A 20,811-nucleotide genomic window follows, 5' to 3' on the forward strand; every position below is an offset into this window, starting at 1 on the left:
CTCTATAGATTGCTTTGGGTAGTATAGTCATTTTCACAATGTTGATTCTTCCAATCCAAGAACATGGTATATCTCTCCATCTGTTTGTATCATCTTTAATTTCTTTCATCAGTGTCGTATACTTTTCTGCATTCAGGTCTTTGTCTCCTTAGGTAAGTTTATTCCTAGGTATTGGTATATGATTCTTTTTGTTTCAATGGTAAATGAGAGTGTTTCCTGAATTTCTCTTTAGATTTTTCATCATTAGTGTACATAGGAATGCAAGAGATTGCTATGCATGAATTTTGTATCCTGCTACTTTACCAAATTCATTGATTTGCTCTAGCAGTTTCCTGGTAGCATCTTTAGGATTCTCTATGTATAGTATCATGTCATTTGCAATCACTGACAGCTTTACTTCCTCTTTTCCGATTTTGATTCGTTTTATTTCTTTTTCTTCTCTGATTGCTGTGGCTAAAACTTCCAAAACTATGTTGAATAATAGTGGTGAGAGTGGACAAACTTGTCTTGCTCCTGATCTTAGAGGAAATGGTTTCAGTTTTTCACCATTGAGAACAATGTTCCGCCACCATTCCTTGATGTCCACAATGAATTCTGATATCTGAACGTGAGAGGTGGGAAAGGTGGATGCACTAATTTCTGGATATAGGCTACCATTTGCCCTAACTTAAGGATGCTCCTCGACTTCCTCAGAAAGAGCAACTTCAAGGTTGTGCAGACTCCAGGGACTGTTAAGCTTCATAACAAGTGAACAATCTTCAACCAAAGACATTGATCAATTTATGAAGACTGTTCCTCTAGTTTGAAAAGGTGAGTAAATGTTGAGAGAAACCTGGTTGCTTTGAGCAACCATGTTCCTTTGAGAATTAAATCAACTGGCGATGAGCTAAAGTTTAAAGATTGAGGTCAAGAAATACTTGACTCTAAGGAAGGTGATAAGATAGATGATGGAGATTTGAAGCCCTCTGGAATCTAGCAGAGTTTTTATATTATTTCCATAAGCATATGTTGTTACAAAGATGAGTATGGCATGATTCTTACCACCCCCCAGGAGCTTAGAATCTAGTGAAGAGAAATGCAGTTGACGCTGGTAACTTTAATACCAAGCAGAAGGAAAAAATAACTTTGGAAAAGCACTGAGTAACACAAAAGGGATAAGGAACAAAGTGTCCAAGATGATCATTCTGAAGCTACTCGTGCAGCCTAGAAGCAGCCCTTTAAACAGCCAGGAAATCAAGCAGGCACCTCGCTCCTTTACCCGCTGCTGTGAAGCTCGTGCAGCCCTCTCTCTCTCATACTCCCAAAGAAACATTTCCAATTTAATAAGAGACACATTGACTTTTCCTCCAAGAGGTTTCCTCTGGGTCTTAACCACAATGGGGCCTGTGAGAGAAGGACTCAGGAGCACACGAGTCCTCAGGGGAAGGTGACATGTTCTAGGAGGAAAAAAAAAGTTCTGCTCGTTGAGGCTGTTTTTTTGTCTACGCTGAAAGCTAAAAATGGCAGAGGAAAAAAACCTCATTCTCTGAGCTTCAAAGTCCATAGTATTTTCCACCTCTTCACCTGAAATAACTTCCTCCTTTCTGAATTCCCTCAAGGTCCAGCTGAAGATCCACTTCCTCTAAGAGGCCTCCCTGACCTCTGGGCCCTCTTTCATGCATCTTTGAACTCCAGTGGCACCTAGACTTTGACCTTCTCAGTTCGCCCTTCACAGACTGCCCGGCAGCCTCCGTGAGATGGCAGAGCTTTCCCATTTGCAAAGCTTCATGATATCATCTCTTCCAAAGTAACTCCAGACCCTCAGCTCCATGCTCCTCTCACTTTGTGGTGGAAAAGTGTGCCCACGGTGGTCAGCAAACTGGGAAGGGGGGAGTACAACTCTCATGTCAGCAGCATGTTAGGCCTGTGACCCTGCAGCCACCATGTGACCCTAAGGTTGCTCATGGGTCAAAGGCAGGATTGTTAAAAGGATCACAGATAATAGTGGCAGTGACCACTGCTCTATGGTTTATCTCAACCACCTTGATTTGTAAGTGCCTTGAGAACAGAGACCAAAATTCCAACAACGCCTGGAGCGCTGCCTTCAACAGAGTTGGTGCTCAGTGAATGCGTGGATAAACACCGAAGAAGCATCAGAACGCACAGCCTTCTTCTGCCCAAGTCCCGCGTTCTTTCGTCCTCCAAGATGGCGACTGGATAGCCAGAAAGGCAGTTCAGAGAGGAGTCTCAGGGAGAGAATTTCTAGGCAACTTCCAAAGGGAGCATAAAGCCCAGGTGATGGAATCAAGGCCCACGCCAGCCAGCAATGAGGAGATTTCCTGAGCAGGCAGCACAGCTAGCTCCTTTGCCAAGAGCTTGGCTACTCAGCGTCCTTTGAAAACCCATTTCCAAATCATGGCAAACGAAGTTTAATTTTAAAAGGGGAAATGATTTATGTGCTACAGGAATAAAGAAGTGACAGAAGCAGGAAAGCTTGCATACATTTCATTTTTTGAAATTAAACCTATAATTTTTTTCATTAAAAAAAAGGATGCCAAGTTGGGAAAGCCAATGCACTCTAAGCAGAAAATTACAGAGAGGTGTATAATGAAAGTTCTGTCAGCATTGCAATCCCATGCCTTAAAAAGAGTCCAGGAGAACACAGGCTAGTTTACTACTGCCCCCTTCAACTTCTAAAGAGTTCCAGCTCTTAAAGGGCTCGATATTCACATCTGCTTCTCTGATGAAGTGGGAGGCCACTGGGAGATTTGAGCAGGGAAATGGTCACTCTGACTGTTGTCTTGTAAAGAGACCAAAGGACAGCAAGGGCTGGAGCAGGGAGACGGGTGTAACACAGACAAGAGAAGATGCTGGCCTCAGAGTTTCTCGATCCAATCCAATGGTTTTCATATTTTGAATCTTTACCATCATTCCTTGCTAAACCACTCCAACACACACCAATCCCTCTAAATCCTACAGAACCTATTTTACATTGATCAGCTAGAGACCTGGTGGTCAGTTATCTGTTTCCTGTCAGCCTGATGATCTCCGGAAATCTGACAGATCTTTCCGAGCAGGGACCAAGGTGAGAGGCACGCAAGTATAATGGTTAAGAGTCACACTGTCTAGGTGCAAGTCCTGGTTTTGCCACTTGCTAGCTGTGTCGTGCTGCTGTGCTTCAGCGTCCTCATCTGTAACATGGCAGAGAGCGATGCTATTGGTACACAGGATGCACACATCCGTTCATCCATGTAACCGATATTTATTATATACCTACTATGTGCCAAGTATTGTCCGGTCCCTAGGCACATGGTTGTGAAAAGACAGAAGAGTTCCTTGCTCTTAAAGAGCTTACATATAGTGTGGGTGGGGAGGAGGCAGACAGACTAAAATATGTCAAGAGACAAACACAGGCGTTCATTTCCTATAGGGATGAGTGATATAGGAAGATAATGATACACTGGGTGATGGGAGAGAGCCAGATTTGTGGAAGAGGGAAGGTCAGAGAAGACTTCTCTGGGGAGGAGACATTTGAGCTGAGGCTGGAATGATGAGAAGAAGCCAGACCCATGATATCTGTGGAAACACATTCCAGGCAGAAGGACAAACAAACAAGTATTTCTGGAATGAATGGATGTCGAATGAATTTAAGTAGCAAATGATGCCTCATTTTCCCTAGGAGTCTGTATAGGTATGAAACGATTTTGTGCATGCTTTTTGAGGAATCACTGTGGATCCCATATGTGGTTAAGGTAGTATTGGGTGGTGCAAGAGGTACAAGAAGATTCTGTTAACATGAGTACTTAAGTAGTACTTGCCATGTTCCATCTAAGTGCTTTAAGTGATTAACTCATTTAATCTTCACAACAACCCTGTGAGGTAGGGTCTATACCTAGGAGGTATGGTCATGGCTATCCCACATTTTGCTAATACCCTTCCCACATACTACACTGTAAGATCCTTAAGAGTAGGGAATTTTTCTGTCTTGTTCACAACTGTGTGCACAGGCACCACTTGCTGCACTGTAGGTATTAAACAGATATTGGTGAAACACAGGAGTGGATATGGGCATACTGTGTATCAGACAACATCCTGGGCCCTACGCATCCCCAGAGAGCCTCATCCAAAGTCCAAGGAACTTAAATCTATCCAGTTTCCCTGACAGGATATAATGAAGGAGTTTAGAGAGAATCTTCATTCATCAAGAAGATTTTAAAAATCAAATGAACACAGACTTACTCGGGACCTCATTCCACCAACCCTACCCCTAAACCAGCCTGTGATTTTTCAATGACCTGGCTCCTTCCTGTAGTGTGTGGTGTGTGTGTGTGTGTGGTGTGTGGTGTGTGGTGTGTGGTGTGTGTGTGCACGCACACACATGTTTTAACTGATAAAAATATCTGTTTCACCCTGGAGAGGAATAGGTTGATCTTACTAAAGTAATAGGATATAACTTTCTTGCTTTTCTTGATAAAATCCTAGGTGAAATATTAGCGAATATAGACACAAATCCTTTCTTCTGGGGTGAACAGAGTGTATTGAACCCATGAGTCCAAATAGTTTCTAATAACCTATGGAGTCCACTCAGCTACAAAAGGAGTCCAGAGTTATTTAAAAATACATTTTAAGTTCTAAAAACAGAAGAGAAATCCACTAATCCTACCCACTTCATATATCATGACTCTGTAAATTAATTTATAGTAGCAACATAAAAATTCTTTTTATTAACCCCCAAAAGGGTTGGCACCCTAGCTTCCAACGTCTCTGCCCAAGGAGGCCTGTTCTCCACTCCTCTTTGCGTCTCGCTGTCCTGGAAGCCAAAGCCCTATGTCCACCCTTCCGTGTACTCTAGAACACATCCCACACACCTCTACCAGCAGACGTACGGCGGTTTGGTTGACCATGTGGTATGATGAACTTAACATTCTCTCTGGCCCTGCTTTGGCAGCTACACGGAATAAAGAGCAGGTACCAGGAGTGGTCGTGGTTAGACCATCCTCTAATGATAAACAGAACCTCTAGAAAAATTCCAAGACAAAGCAGTCCTCCAAGTGAGATCTCTGAAGGTGAAGGTCTCCTGCGGAAACAGCAGTGTACAAGAAGCACAACTCCTTTGCCACTCGGCTTCAGTTAAAGAGAAACATCTGCCTCGTTATCATTTGGGAGGTGGGTAAGGCACCGCAGGCAGGCAGGCAGGCGAAGCCTGAATGTGGACAGGGGCCAGCAACAAAGCCACCAGATCATCGAAATCCACTGAGACCATGAAACCTACTTTGGCAAGAAAAAAATGTTTACTCACTTACAAATTCCCATGATCTTTAACAAAACAACTGTCTTTCCTTTCATTTCCAGCAAAACATGTGATGTTTAGAGGGGAAGAGGCAGTGTCGTCCAGCTCGTCCTTTACACTTCAAAATAATTTTACAGGTCCTGAGTTTTCTTTCATAAAATGTCAAGGTTCCATCCCCTCTTCTGTTTCCCTCCCTCCCTTTGCTTTTTCTTCTTTTGTCTATAATGTCATTATTTCACCCCACAGGAAAACGGAAAGTTCAGGGCAGAGTCAGAAAAGCGTCTTTAAAACATACTGTAAAAAGTAGAAAACTATTCTTTTCCATTAAGGTTCCAGTAAGAGCCCCAGAGCCTTAGGAAAATGGTTCCTTTATTATTCAAAGAGGAAGATGGGTTTAGATGACTACGTACAAGTTGTCTGAGGCCTAAGACTCTGACAGAAACAATAGAGAATCTTCATTTATCAAGAGAATTAAAAAAAAAAAAATCAAGTGAATACAAATTTTTTCTGAGCCCAGCAAGTGGGCAGTTACTACTGGATTTTAAAGATGGGACAAGTGAGGGGCCTTACGTCACTTGCCCAGAGCACAGCAAATCAGACGGTTGAGGCTTGATTAAACCGGGGCGATGCGCCTGTAAGCCTAGCACTCTTTTTATTCAATACTGTAACATGTTACCCCGCAGCCCCTCAGCAGAGGCTGTGTCTTAATATTGATGTAGCCAACTTCTCCCCGAGGATCAGGGTTCACGGTGTTCTCCATATTAGCCCAAACACCAAGATGACGGTCCATCTCATCTCTGTTCTGTTCGGGTGATTTACCACATCCTTCCTTTAACCTCATCCCACCCCTTGGTCAAGAAGCCCATGCACACACGCACACGTGCACACACCATCCGCCAAGGAACTTAGAAGCATGACTTCTTATGTCTCTCTGCAATTCAAAACTCAAACCAAAATAAACCACACTTTTATTAATTTTTTAACCAACCACATCTTCATCCATTTAGCCTCACCCACCTTTAAAAACTGATTTCACCTCATTTACGTTGGGTCTGCCTCACATCTCTGATAGAAGCCAATACCTTAAAGTTATCCATTTATCTACCATACTGCGGGTGCCTCTGTTTGGATTTAGCTGTCAACACCTCACACATGTGAAATCAATTTGTGTGATATTAATGTAAACATTGTGCATTACAAACTGGTGGACATTTTATTGTTCTAACAGAAAAAACAGACAAAATGTTTGCAGGTGTGTGTTTTCTCTACAGTACAGACAATAACACACTATAAATGACAGAACGTGTTTTACAAAAGGATCATCACATTATAAAAAAGAGGTAAAAGTAAGGTGGGGGGCTGTCAGAGAATGTCTATGCTAGCAGATTCTGACAGGACAGGGGTGGGCAGGAATTATACGTCGGGGAAATATTTTTATGAAAAAAAATTGCCATTCATAATGTCACTTTCCCCTCATTGTTATTATAACCTCATTTCCTAATTGCATGTGCAAGACAACCAGTTTTCATAATGCTTTAGTGCAGAGTCCATTGCTTTAGTTTTAAAAATAGTCAACTCTCTTGTGCTAAGAAAACAGCACGTTGCCTTTCAGAGCATTGTAACTGACAAGATGAAAGAATGCGGGCAGGATGTTGAGGCTGAAGCTTTTCAATCACCTAACATTAATACGATTCAATTTATGCTTATGTCATAGGTTTAGACATTGTGCTGCACTGTAAGCAAGGAAGGGACTTGAATAAAATACACTGAAGAAAGCAGATGGTATGCTATCAAAACCCTTCAAGCCTAAAATAACCTTTCCCAAGTAAGGAGAATAGTTAATTAAAACCAGGATATATTTACTCTATGCTGAATATCTCAATGTAAATACAAATCAAAATGACTGTCATGTGGGACTAAATGATGAAATTTCATCTATTCTCTTTCTCTTTCATAGTTTCTAATCAAACTTTTCATTAAACAGCTTCATAAAACTCCATGGAGAATTTATTTACAGGGACTCGTCGCAGATTTAAAAGCCTTACTTTTATTGTTCAATTAAATTTGTTATTCAGTGGACGACATTAAAGCAATGGCAAAGGGGTGGGGTGTCTGAGCAGTTGGGCAAGGCTGTCACCCGAGCAAAGTCCGTTTTCGGAGATGAACCTGGGGAATGGGAGTAAGCTGGATGGCACACAGAGGAAACGAGGGGACATCCCTGCTCGAGAAAGCAAGCCCAGATCCGTTCCAAAGCCACGCACGGCCTGGGTTTGTCCCAGCCCGGGTCCACCGACTCACATTCATGTCCTACTGGTAGAGGGGGCATCAGGCCATTTATAAATCCCACCCAGAGAGCACGGCCTCCTGAGGGTGATGATTAAGGGCAAACAAATCTGAGAGAGACCAACAGCTGACCCAGGGCAAAGGCAGCCATTCCTAATGGAGTCTGGACCTGAATTTTTAAATGATCTAGGTATTTACAAAACTTTTCTAATAACCTACCTATTTTTATTTTTAAAAAATTTTAATTGGAGTAGAGTTGATTTACAATGTGGTGTTAGTTTCAGGTGTACAGCAAAGTGAATCAGTTATGCATATACATGTATCCACTCTTTTTTTTTTTTTTTTTTTTTTTAAGATTCCTTTCCCATACAGGCCATTACAGAGCGTTGAGTAGAGTTCCCTGTGCTCTACAGAAGGTTCTCATTAGTTATCTATTTTACATATAGCAGTGTGTATATGTCAATGCCAACCTCCCAATTTACCCCTCCCCTTCCCGCCACTTCTCCCTATTTTTAAAAACCAGATCCAGCTCTGCCTTTTCTTTTTTTTTTTTTTCAGCTCTGCCTTTTCCATGAGGCTTTCCCTGACCCCTCGCCATGATATGACCATCCACTCCGGCCCGGCCACCTCCTGCATGCCCCCAGCTCACTGTGAAATGCCTACTGCACGTGCCTTCTACCACACTCACCCGATACTTCACCACTGACTTTCCTGTAACCTGAGTTAACCTTTCAGGTGTGTTAATCCTGTCTTCCCCAATTAGATTTTAAATCCTCAAGTCAAGCAAGGACTGTGTTTTATTTATCTTTGGAACACCCCCCCTCTCACCCTCACTCCATAACCCCATTTAATAAAAGAAAGCAAAAGATATATTAGTTAATAAAATAAACATTATTTAATCATAGGAAAGCAGACACTGTCCTTTAGAGAAGGGCCTTGGAGGTATTTTATGGCAATTTATGAATTTCATGTGTCAAAGGCGTAGCTGCTAAATGCTATGCACTCTTTGCCATCAGCTCCACCATTCATCCACCTGGTGATATGGCTAATAAAATTTGATTTTTACAGCCTAGGCATACTGTTACCTAAATTACATCTGACCAATTACTGAAGTCACCAAACGTGTGGTACAGAATATACACTGTGCAGAAAATTCATCTGTGGGCCCCCCGGCACTCGCGGTAATCTGACAGAAGTGTTTCAGTCATCTGGCAGTGTTTAATATTAGGAACATTTGTTTAATGCCAGTCACTAATTAAATTTATGTTCTTCCACCAACTGTTGGTTGGAGAAACCCAACCCCGTGTTTCAACAAACCCTTTAACCCATGTTGATTTCAAATATAACCATTTGGAGGTTTAAAAGGAATTTCTCTGGAAATTGAGATGTACGACCAGAAGTGCAAGGTGGGGGAGGGATGTTGGTGAACGTGTTCAGATTGGGTCAGAATAAGCTTTTTTTCTGTTTACTTACTAAAATGAAACCCTGTAAGAAGTCCCAACTATCTGAAGTATAAACTTAACTAAAAAAATCTGATATGCTAATTTTTTAGACTAGCCATCTAGAAGCTTTTTAAAGGTAACTTTATTCCAAAAGAAAGCTTCCACTTTAAGAGGATGGAGAAGAAAAACAGCATTAAAATTAGCTATACCAGAAGAAGATTCCGGAAAACATTCAAAAGTCAGATGCTTGTGTTTGTGAGAACATTTAAAACTAATTTAGTAACTCTTAAACAACCATTGTGATCGCTGTTAAACTGGAACTTCTATTACCAATTCTAGATACAACAGCTTTGAAACTCCATGACTAATAACTCTTAAATCAGCCAAAAAGGTTAAAACATTTTTTCATTATATTACACTGTGAAACTCTAATTTAGAATACTCGTAAATGAGGGAAAGCATTTTTTCAGTTCTATTTTGTTTCAGGGATTTAGAGACCTCTTGAGCAGCAAGCAGGACAGAGAAACCGTCTGTCCTGGGAGTAGGGGCTAGAGATGAAAAACTCAAAAGAGAAGTATTGAAAAGGGAAGATTTATAAATGTTGATCTGAAAAGAGAGTATGTTTAAAAAATGTATTAGATACATTCATCTACTTGAATAAAAAGGTTATTTGAAAATTAAGAACGATAAGAAAATCATAACTTGCATAAACACTATTACTCTCTTATAGACCAATAAGCCAGAGTTGTGAAAGGCACCTGGAAAAAGTTTGTAACAACAAAAAAAGTCATGTCTAATAAACTTAGGTCCTCTTCCTCTCTCTTCTCCCTTCGTTCTTGGATCAAGATGAGCCATCTGGTCACCTTACCCTCACCTGCCCACACACCTACTTACAATACCCCCGCAGCAGCTCCAGGGTTGCTGGAGTTGTGAACGATCAGACTGGACAGGCCACCGTGGACCCCCAAACCACGGTGAGGCCTGTAACGGCTGAGCAGAATAATCTGAACCTGAATAATCCGCAAAATTAAGCATCCTCGGAAAGACATTACCCAAAAGAATCAAGGAATGTTCTGCCCCAAGGGACCCCGTCATACTCTCTAGGCCAGAGGTCTCCACTGCGTCTGCACCCAGATACCCACACGGAAGCCAGCGTGGCTCAGTCATCACCCCGCTCACTCTACGGTGGTGATTCCCAGAGAAGGGAGAGGGTGAGAGTTGGGGGTGTCTTTGCCTCTGTAAGTACAGGAACTGCCAGGCGACGTGCCCCCAGGGTATTCTGATGTCCCTGCCCAGCCTACTGAGAACCACTGATATGATCCAATCTCTTCAAGAAAGAGATGAGAAAGTGAAGATGTGAGAGATGTGATTCTATCTTGCCTCCAGTCTTTCACGACATCATGAAAGGTCTCCTTAACTTCGTATGTGCTCTCTTCTCCTTCCTTTCTATCTACAGAGATCCCATGACCAATCAGCTGAACAGAGATGCAGATACAGATATGTGTGCACATATCCATCTTTGATGGGCACAGTGTATAAAGATATATGTATATGACAAAATTAAGGGGCATGCGGATCTATTATTTATCTAGATCTATCTATCTATACCTATTTACCTTATGATACTGAAGTGGTTAAACGGGTGTGTTTTTTTTTTTTAAACTGGTGAATTTTTATAGCTCCTTATACCACTGAAAAGGAAGTGATCAGTTAAATGAAGAAAATCAGTATCTGAATAGCCGAGCCCTTTTAAGAAGCAACTAGCATAAAAGCTTCCTGTCCTATAAAGTCCAATTTCAAGGCTGACCAAGCAACTCCAGACTCTGTCTTGAACAACAAATTCTAAAGAATAATCCTGGGCCCTGGCACACACAGGCTGCCAAGTAGGCAATGACGTCTTATGCCGCAATCACTTGGGGGAGGGGAGGGGTGGATGGCACGCTGGGCTTGTCAAAGTAAGCCCCGTTCCGCATCGCTGCTCTTCACAAGAACTGAAAACAGCCAGACACACATGCACAAGTTTCATGTAGGAAAAAAAAAAAAAGACTCACCAAACTCATCGCATATGCTCTCATTTTCTATGAGAGTTGGGTGGTCAAAGGTGTCCCGACAGTACAGGATCTGAGGGTTCTTGCTGACCACTGCGATGCCCCCCAGGGCCAACGCAAACTGGTCCGTGAGGATGGAAGACGGCGTATCCTGGATGCGTTTCAGCATCGAGCGGTAGCGGCAGTACTGAGGGTAGCTGAGAACTATGACGTTCGTTTCTTCCTCGGCCTCCCCTAGACAAACGAGAAAACACTTCCATTACCCTTTTCCCTCCAACACGGAACTGTCGTGGCCCTGGCATCATTTCAGTGACCACCTCTGGTTTTGTACTAAAAATCGAGTCTTCAAAAAGACTCTTGTATCAGTTTATCTTTAGCACAGTACGGCTACTGCCAGCATCCTCTCAGAACCATCACCCCTCCAGCTCCATGAAAAAGTCTCAGGCAGAGAAAAGGAAAAGAGTGCGATGGATAACCCCACAGACAGATTATGCAATGTTCAGGTCATCGGCAAGCAGCAGAACCAGAAAACCGTCTTGAAAGAATCTGATGTATATACATATTTTAAGCATTAAATGCATCACCGAAGGAAGAAAAATCAGAATTTTGTTGAGCTTCTTTATACTTCTTTCCACAGTTTGGTATTGCTTTTATTTTGGATTATGTCCTCTTTCGGCGCTTAAAGCCCCTGTAAAGGCCATCTGGCCCCAGAGCGATGTCCATGGGTCTAAAGAGCATCATCATCTGCTCTGGTGGTTGTTAGTTTTGCTCAATGAATACTTCTCATTCTCTTTATGGTCCTGTGGAAAGGCCGTACTTCCCTGCCCACTGAGGACCTACGGCTGTGTGACTCGTTCTGGCCAATGAAATATGGCAGTAGTGGGAGGCTGCCTTAAGAGCCAGTGTACAATGGACCACACTCTCTCCCTCCCTTCATTCTGGACATCTGTAACGTTTCAGACAGTGGCTACTCTGCCAGTCTTGGTCTTGAGTGAGGATAACACGGAGCAAAGCCCCTGGTTGGTCCTAAATGGATGTATAAACATAAGCACTTGTTGTTTCAAGTGAGACTGTGATTTGCAGGTTGTTTTGCAGCATGATCTACTTCAATGTGACTGATACATCCACCTTCCCCACCCTCCCCCCAACCCATACCCCCTCTATCTTCTAACGTTTCTCAAATCCATCTGGTAACTTAGCAAGACGCAGAGGACCACACGGAGAGGACTCCTCAGGCATCTTTGTGACAGCTCCATCAGAACCAACTTAACTCAGGAGAACGTTTCAGCAACTTTAATGAAACTCCCTCTTACAATGATCTTAATGCTTATTTACACCTCACCATATTAAGTGCTCATTTACAAAACCCAGATTCTGCATGGATGAATCCTTCCTTCATCTTAAGCTTGAGAAATGGCACCCCCTCCCTTCGGTATCCTGCCACCTGCACAACGTCAAGCTGAATTTAGGCTCCATGACCCAGTTTGCCATCACTCTCTATAACCACATCATCAGGGCATTTGTAAGCGATTCCCAGATATGTCAGTTGCTTATCCAAAGGGAAAACACTCAATATTTCAAGCCTTTACCATGCTGCAGGGAACTGCACAAAACAGTTGTTAAGGATACCAACACTGTCGTGGCCATCTGGTAACCAGTGGGAGACGAATGAGTAAGGACAGAACATAATGATGGAACATAACCAGTACCAAAGGAAGGTGTGCATGTGACCTTTTCAGATAGGAGGCCATTACCCAGATGTATTTCTAATTACGTTCACTTAGTTCCTCAGGCTGGAGGCTTCTTCAAGAATGGAGACGTTTAGCTGCTTTCCAGATGACATCTTTTAACGGTTTACGTTGCTTAGACTCCTGCCTGGCTTGTGGGTAGCGACTTCATCAGCTGGTACACTTAATTAAAAGGAAATATGTCTACGTTGAAAGCAAGTCCCCAGTGAAAAGTAGTTTTGAGATGCTGATCTATGTCCCAAGACATGCCAATTTGAGATTTTTGCAGTAGATCAAGACACTAGTTTGCACTTTGGGATCAAATCTGTGCTTTCTATAGAGTTAAAGCAAAAAAAATGTTTTAGTAGAAATATCCTAACCTAACATCATCAGAACGCCATTGCGTCTAAGTACTATTGGAAGAAGCAGCCCATAATGTGTCAACTGCATCAGTATACTCTATTTGTCCACGATGACCAAGATTTATCCAAGATCATCCAAGATGAGGGACAGGGGTATAACCATGAATCCTCGGGACTTATTTCAGCATGCTCAGCCCCTAATGCCATCTCCTGTACATAGTAAATACTGTTCAAATATCCGTTGACTCCAAATATCTTGGCTTTCTGTAATGGGTGGGGGGTGGCAGGAAGCTGTACTAGTTTCTCTGAGAATTCTTGAATGAAATGGAGAAAGTCATGCTTCTCAGGCTGAATAAAGGTGAAAAAAATGAATGCTTCAGAGTTAGCTTTATAGCAGAAGATGTCACCTGGACTCATGGGACCACCTCATTTCCTTCCTATCCCTTCATTCTCCTTCTGTTTTTCTCTGACCATTTTTTGTGACGATGCCATCTCTAGTTTCTTCTTAATTCTCTATTCTGGATGAAATCAGCCCCCTGGCTACATTCTGTGCTTAGAAATGACTTTTTTTTTTTTTTTTAACTCCACCTCATCCTTCAAACACGTATCCCTCTTTCATCAGGCAGTTTCCAAAACACTAACCAACCCATGTGGTCCCGCTCTTTCTGACGGAAAAAAAATAGCAAATTCCAAGACCCCAAGTCATGGAAACACATGCTATGATGTCCATTCATTCTGGAGACAGTATCTCTAAGAATGCTCCCAGGACCCCCCCGCATCAGAATCACATGGCGGGGTGTAAAGAGGAAGACTCTGGGGCCCCAATGAGAACCTCTGACTCAGAATCCCTAAGGTTGGGGCCCAGAAATCTCTATTTTTAACAAGCTTCCAGGTAGTTCATGCACATTAAACTTTGAAAACACTACCTGAGTTTTACTTACAGTTATTTATTCAGTTGGGCTTTCATCTCTCCTCTCTCTCTCTCTCTATATATATATAAATACTTTTTTTTTCTTTTTTTCCTGTTTTCAGGTATATGCTTCTATCCAAAACCCCAATGTACCTGAAACAGAACACAGGACCAAATTCCCTTCTCCTTGCCACTTTCCCAGGACTGTTACAGGTATCGCAGAAGACAGCAAATGTAAAAAAGCTCTCTTAACCAAAAATATGAGGAACTGAGGAACTGTTTACTTGTTTACGAAGCAGAGCAAAAATACACTGCAATTTCTGGTGCTAATAATAAAACATTAAAAGTTACAAAGGCCTTTCACACAACATATCTTTTGTTTGTTTGTTTCTCACAACCCTATTAGCCGCATGACAACCTGTTAATTAATATTCCCTGACTTAGAGATGGGAAAGGTGAGGTTCAGACACCCAAGTGACTAGTCCAGGATCTCAAAGAACTAGAAAGTGATGGAGGTGAGACTATAACCCAGTCTTTTAACTCCAAGTTTGATGAGCTTTTCATTAGGACAAAATGTCACTAATAATAATAATAATAATAATAAAAACATTCCTTAGGGTAATATCTTGATTTCTTTTCCTATATGGGTGTGGCTGAAATAAAATATTTTTCCTTTGACATATGATTATTATTGTTGTTGTTATTGCTGTGGAAGAGATTTAACTAATTTACAATATTATGGATGATTTACTTTGATTAAGTAAAATAGGAGACATCCGTTTCATCAAGAACTGTTGAATTCAGCCAGTTATAAGCCAGAATTCTTCTACTCTGGTTAAGTTGACGGGTCCTTATTTTGGAACACTGAAATTCCCATTGTAACGATTTAACAATATTGACACACCTTTCATGTTTATCAGCGTTCTACTTTCTATCCACATGATAGGAAATAAAGTCAACTCTAGGCTGTGCAAGCCTAGAACCCCTGCCCCTCACTGAGAGCTCAGAGACACAGCTGGGACCTGGTCTAATGTGGCAGTGCTTAGTGATTGCAAAAAAAAAAAAAAAATTATTATCACTTTGTTGCTTATTAGCAGAACCATCCATTTGGACCAGAATTTTGGCATTGTTTGGACAGAGGCAAATCTCCAACCTTTCAATTAGATATTCCCAGAGGAGCTGCCTTTAATATTTACAAAAGCAGAGAAAGTCCATGAGACCCTCAGGACTCCTGTGAAGAGGTTAACAAGCATTCTAGGTGAGAGTCAAGAGAAAATCCAGAGTAAAGGTGAGATCTGGAATAACCAACAATTCATCTAGGTCAAAGTTTCCCTGAGTGAAGATACCCTGGATCTCTCCTTTGGAGTTCAGGCAGAAGTTTCTTGAACTGAAGAAACTTTTATTTTGTTTTTTCAAGGCAAAGTATGGTCACCTTAATATGAAAGGTGTGTACAAGAGAGTACAAAACTTGAGTTTGGAAGAGCTTTCCAGGTCTAAAATTCTATGATCCGATAACTTCCTCCTAAGCCTTTGCATTAACTTCTTCCTAATACAGCTACAAAAATATTAAATTGTTCAACAGCTGTCATATTTTATTTTGCCCTAGTACACTAAGAAACAAATAAAGCCAAACAACCTTTCAAGAATTCTTAAATTCCTCAGCTACTTCTTTCCTCCTATGCATTTCATACACACACAAATACTACTATGCAAAGTTACGCATGAAACGAGGGCTGACAGGAAACGCTGTGTAGGACATCTCTCTCTACCCAATTCGTAATAGGTCTAGCAGATAAATCTAAGAATGAATAAAGAGTGGATAAATTGCACATTTGTTTAACAAGAGACAAACAAAGTGTTCCTGGAACAAAGATTTTCTTTCAGCCACACCCACATAGGAAAAGAAATCAAAGTATTACCCTAAGGAATCTTTCTCTAACACACTCTAGTTGGTTGGGTTATATATACATTACTTGATTTCTGTCAACAGAAAATGACCAGCAATAAATTACTGGTACCAAAGACTGAAATTTCAAACCATAATTATGATATTCTATTAAAACGTCATCCTGTTCCACAAGTCCCCTCCACCAAAAAAAAAAAGTGTGCCTATTTTAAAATGAAATATTCAAAGGGAATGAGTCCCCGAATTACTAAACCTTGTTTCAACTTCAGTGAAAAGAACTTTGCCTATTAAAAGTTCATACCTAAAGTACACTGCTTGTAATGCTCAACCAAAATTACCCTAATCCTGCACTTATATCATAATTACACGTTTTGTTAACCTCTCTCAATGTCAATTTTTCACTTATTTATATGTTTTCAAAGTCCAAAACAGAATTCCACCGAGAAACTGTAATTATAACGTGAGACTCCACCCAAGCTTTTCAAACAGTAACTGTATACCATTGCTTTAATCCTCAGCGTTGGGCTGGGAGCGGGGAGAAGGTGGGGGGAGATGGTAAGAGCAGGCATTCATCCTGAATAGCACGTTGCTCAAATCGTCTTTGTAGAAAGAGAGATGCATGAAATAGCAAACACAATGAATTAATGGAGCATTGACTTTCAAATATCCATAATGCTATTTTTTTAAATAGATAATGGTGGCCAAATGCACAGAAGGCTGAAAACATAAATTCCGGAGGAGAAATTTGCTTTTATCTCTTACACAATAATTTAGAAATGTAACTTTCTTTTTCATTCTGTGGGGAGGGAGGAGGGAAGGCTTGTTTCGGAAACATCACACTATTATGCTTACTGAAAACCACTATAATCTATTTCTAACATCACAGTAAGCTTAAAAAAAAAAAAAACAAACTTAAAAAACCCTCTCACCAGGATTTTATAGAGCCTGGTGGAAAAAGTATGCATGTTCCTTCCTGCACCTAATTACCTCAACTGAAAAATCTGCCAAGTATTTTGCCCTTTAGTTCTCTTAATCGTATTAGGGCAAATGCATTTGGATGCCAATAGAAACAAACATTTAAAGATTTTCACTTAAAAGATTCCAAATATGTATGAAGGTTATGTTTGAGACACAATGTCCCTAGTCCTTCAAAGATGATATACAGTGTTCTTTTTTTTCCCCCAAGCAAATATGAATTTGCTCATGTTATAAAACTTGATGTCTAGTTTTGAGACAATTTAAGTACAATAATGTCAATATGAGAGGCTCTTACAATGATTTATGCTTCTTTCTGTTACTTTATTACATTAGACATTCCTTTCTCAAAGCTTTATACTTTTCACTGTGCTCCTAGCAACGACCCAAGGCAAAGCATCAACTTTATATACCTGGCACCATTCCAATTCTTACTGCTATTGACAATTATATTGAAGTTTCCATTTAATTGCTACTCTGTTGTGACACTGAATATTTGTCATAATTAGGCATTTCCTATTTTCCATCCATTCATTTTTGATTATTACTGAAAATGAAATTTTATTCCAGAAAACCTAAGCATGAAAATTCTACAGATAAGAGTAGCTACAGCTGTTACTATCATTAGCAACATTGTAACATGCAGCAAAAAAAAAAAAAAAAAAAAAAAAAAGAAAGAAAAGAATATAATTTCTCGGAAGGTAATTTTCCTTTCAGTCTAAGTGCTCTTATTCATCTTACAGTTACTCAATGATTTCCTGTTCTAATTACAGGACATTATACAGAAAGACGTTTGTAAAAGGAAAATGCAGCAGTGCATATGACTTAAATGGTCTGAATCCGTTGAAAGTGTTTAAAATTCACAGTTGTACATTAACTTTATCAATTCCTGATTACAATTCTGTGTAAACATGTAATGTGTCCCTACATCTCTCATAAGGCAGTCAACCTAGTACCCAAAGTTAGTACACATCAAAGGGGAAAATACAGTTGCAGTTAAACTGATGTTGAAGAGTTGGGGTGGGGGAAGATCAGTGTTTTGGGTTTTTTTTTTTTTCTCACCAAAGCCGTTAAATTGGAGGCATGCCAAGATAAGGAGTGGAAAATATTAATAATAAAAATAAATTGAATGCCTGATTAAAAGGGAGAGAGAACAAGATTCCATCCAGAATAGAAATGAAAATGCCACAAACTATTTCATAAAAACATACTGTGACGTAAATTGCACATCAGTATTGCACGGCTGTGGTTATTTTGAGAAATGGTTTGTACTGTAAGTCAGCTGGTGCTGCCCCACCCTTAATGATTTTGTAAGTCTCTACACAGTAAGCAAGTGGCGCAGCCCTGAGATGGCTAAGACAGAAAACAGACCTAGCCAAACAGAACTGACAATAAAAAGATAATGTACTTTTAACATAACAGAACAAGAAGATTGGTTTTATTAACTAAAAAAAATCCTACTCTAAATGGTCCCCAGCTTGCCATTTGTTTTGATAAATGGAAAGACAGATCTTCCCAGGATAGGCAACAAAAACATCACTGGAGAACTTATAAAAAGAGAATATGGGAAAATATGTCAGTGCATGGTTACAAACAGAACAAAGAATATTTCAAATGTAAAACCCAGGGTTTTAACCAGCTGTTTCCAAAAGCAAGTCACTTCAAATGGATGGACACACAAATATAAAAATACGTGTTAATATGTTAATATTGGCTTTTGCCCTACTACTGCTTCATCACTCAAAAAAAGGAGACAACAGAAAGCTGAACTAAAACCAAGCACTGCCATCACTTCAAGGAACAAATGAACCTACTAGGAGGCAAAGTCAGCTCCACCACCAAGGGTCCTCCAAATGGTCACTGAATTCTAAGCTGCATTCAAGAGCCATATTAGATTTGTTCTAGAGAATTTTGTGTCTGATTCCCACGTGGCTCATCTCAGCCAAATTTAAATGTCATCCAAGACAGGGATTATGCAACAGGTGTATCTACTGGTGAGACCACATGGCTAGAATGACGCATAGGTAAAAGTGGTGACCACATCTGGGGTGCGATTCTAAGGGGCCTGACTTACCATAACCTGCCTCCCTCTCACAGGATTAACTGTTAAGCTACAGTCAACCATTCACTTTTAGTATCAATGCATTTCAGGGTCTGAAGAAGAAAATATAAAGAACCCTTGAGACCCCCTAGGACTCAGATCTTAGTCAAAATTTCTCCTACTCTAAAATTGTGTCAAAGAGATTAATTTACCCATTTATTTATTTACTAGTGACCCAGGTACGGCTATTATATTGGATTTGAACTTAGTTCAACTCAACCCTCTCTTGCTTTACACAAAGCTACTACTAAGATCCAGTTAGCCCCTCTGGTTCCATGACAAAGTTGCTATAAGAGAAGGAAACTTGACCATCATTAGCACAACTGGTCTTAAAAATCATATTAACTTCTGCCATCTTTCCCCTTAAAATATCTACACAGCTTTTTATTCCTATTTTGTAGCTTATGCCTCTGCCATCATTGCGAGAGTCACAATTCCATTTCTGCAGCAGCCATGTAAGCCTTTGACATTTGAGAGACCCTCCTGAACCCCCAAACTCATGAATAAACCTAATTAAGGTGTGATACTGGACAGATCAAGAGTTGAATGATTAACTTCCACACATTAGTCTCTCAGCATGTAAGATCTGAATTTGTGCCTTAACAAAATGACATCACTATTTGTCATGACTTTCATGGACAAGATTATTTCACTAGTCAACACTGATCAAGCTAAATCTAGTCATTTCCAACATGGTTTGTATCAGGGGGAAAAATCTGTGTGTGTGGAGAACTAAACACCAAATGATGTAAGACTGATTAATATTGATTACCTAATGCTCAGCATTTTGAAGGCATTCTATACATATATACATATATACACATACATATATGTGTGTGTGTATATATACACTATATAACAGAATATATATCTGGAAATAATATTATGTCATGGTATAGCTACTTTCATTAAACCTGTGTGGTCATTAAAAATACTAAAATCAAATAACATTTCAGGTCATGCAAAGATGCTTCTGTTATATTCAGTGAAAATAAGAAAGGTAAAAAATAATATATTCAGCCCCTTGTCTTTTGTTTAATAGCATTACTGAGATATAATTCACATACTAGATAATTCATCCATTTAAAATGCACAAGCTTTTAGTATATTCACAGAGTTATGCATCTATCACTACAGTCAAATTTAGAACATTTTCATTATCCCAAAAGAAACCCTAAATCCCCTCACTCCCACATCTCTTTGCCCCTCACCAGTCCTAGGCAACCACTAATCTACTTTCTGCCTCTACAGATTTGCCTATTCTGGACATTTAATATAAATGGAATCATACAATATGCGGTTCTTTTTGACTGGCTCATCTCAGTATAATGTTTTCAAGCTTCATACATATTGTACAGTGTATCAGTATTTCATTTCCTTTTACTGCTAAATAATATTCCATTGTATGGACATACCACATTTTATTTATCCATTCCATCAGGAGATGAGACATCTGGGTTGTTTCCACTTTTTGGCTATTACGGATAATGTTGCAATCAACATTTGAGTAAAAGTTTTTGTGTGGATATGTTTTCATTTCTCTTGTGCATACACCTAGGAATGGAATTGATGGGTCATATGGTAATTCTGTGTTTGCCCTGTTGAGGAACTGTCAGACTGTTTTCCAACGTGGCTGCACCATTTTACATTCTCTCCAATAGTGTATGAGGTTTCTGATATCTGCACATCCTTGCTAACGCTTGTTATTATTTGTCTTTTTGATAGCCATCCTAGAAGGTGTGAAGTGGTATCCCATGTTGTCTTGTTTAATGCTTAAAAATCACTAAT

The 20,811-nt window shown here is 40.2% G+C and overlaps 1 protein-coding gene across 4 annotated transcripts in view; it reads right to left on the reverse strand.

The window, feature by feature from the left end:
* The window catches only part of ARID5B (AT-rich interaction domain 5B), a 189,658-nt gene that overhangs the window by 85,126 nt on the left and 83,721 nt on the right, over positions 1 to 20,811 (reverse strand). For all 4 annotated transcript variants that reach the window (XM_059055278.2, XM_059055279.2, XM_067025540.1 and 1 more), the window contains one exon: positions 11,046 to 11,276. In XM_059055278.2, coding sequence (XP_058911261.1) covers positions 11,046 to 11,276 — 231 coding nt within the window. The remainder of the gene's footprint in view (positions 1 to 11,045; positions 11,277 to 20,811) is intronic.

The sequence above is a fragment of the Kogia breviceps genome, chromosome 2 (genome assembly GCF_026419965.1).
Source record: "Kogia breviceps isolate mKogBre1 chromosome 2, mKogBre1 haplotype 1, whole genome shotgun sequence".
NCBI lineage: Eukaryota > Metazoa > Chordata > Mammalia > Artiodactyla > Physeteridae > Kogia > Kogia breviceps.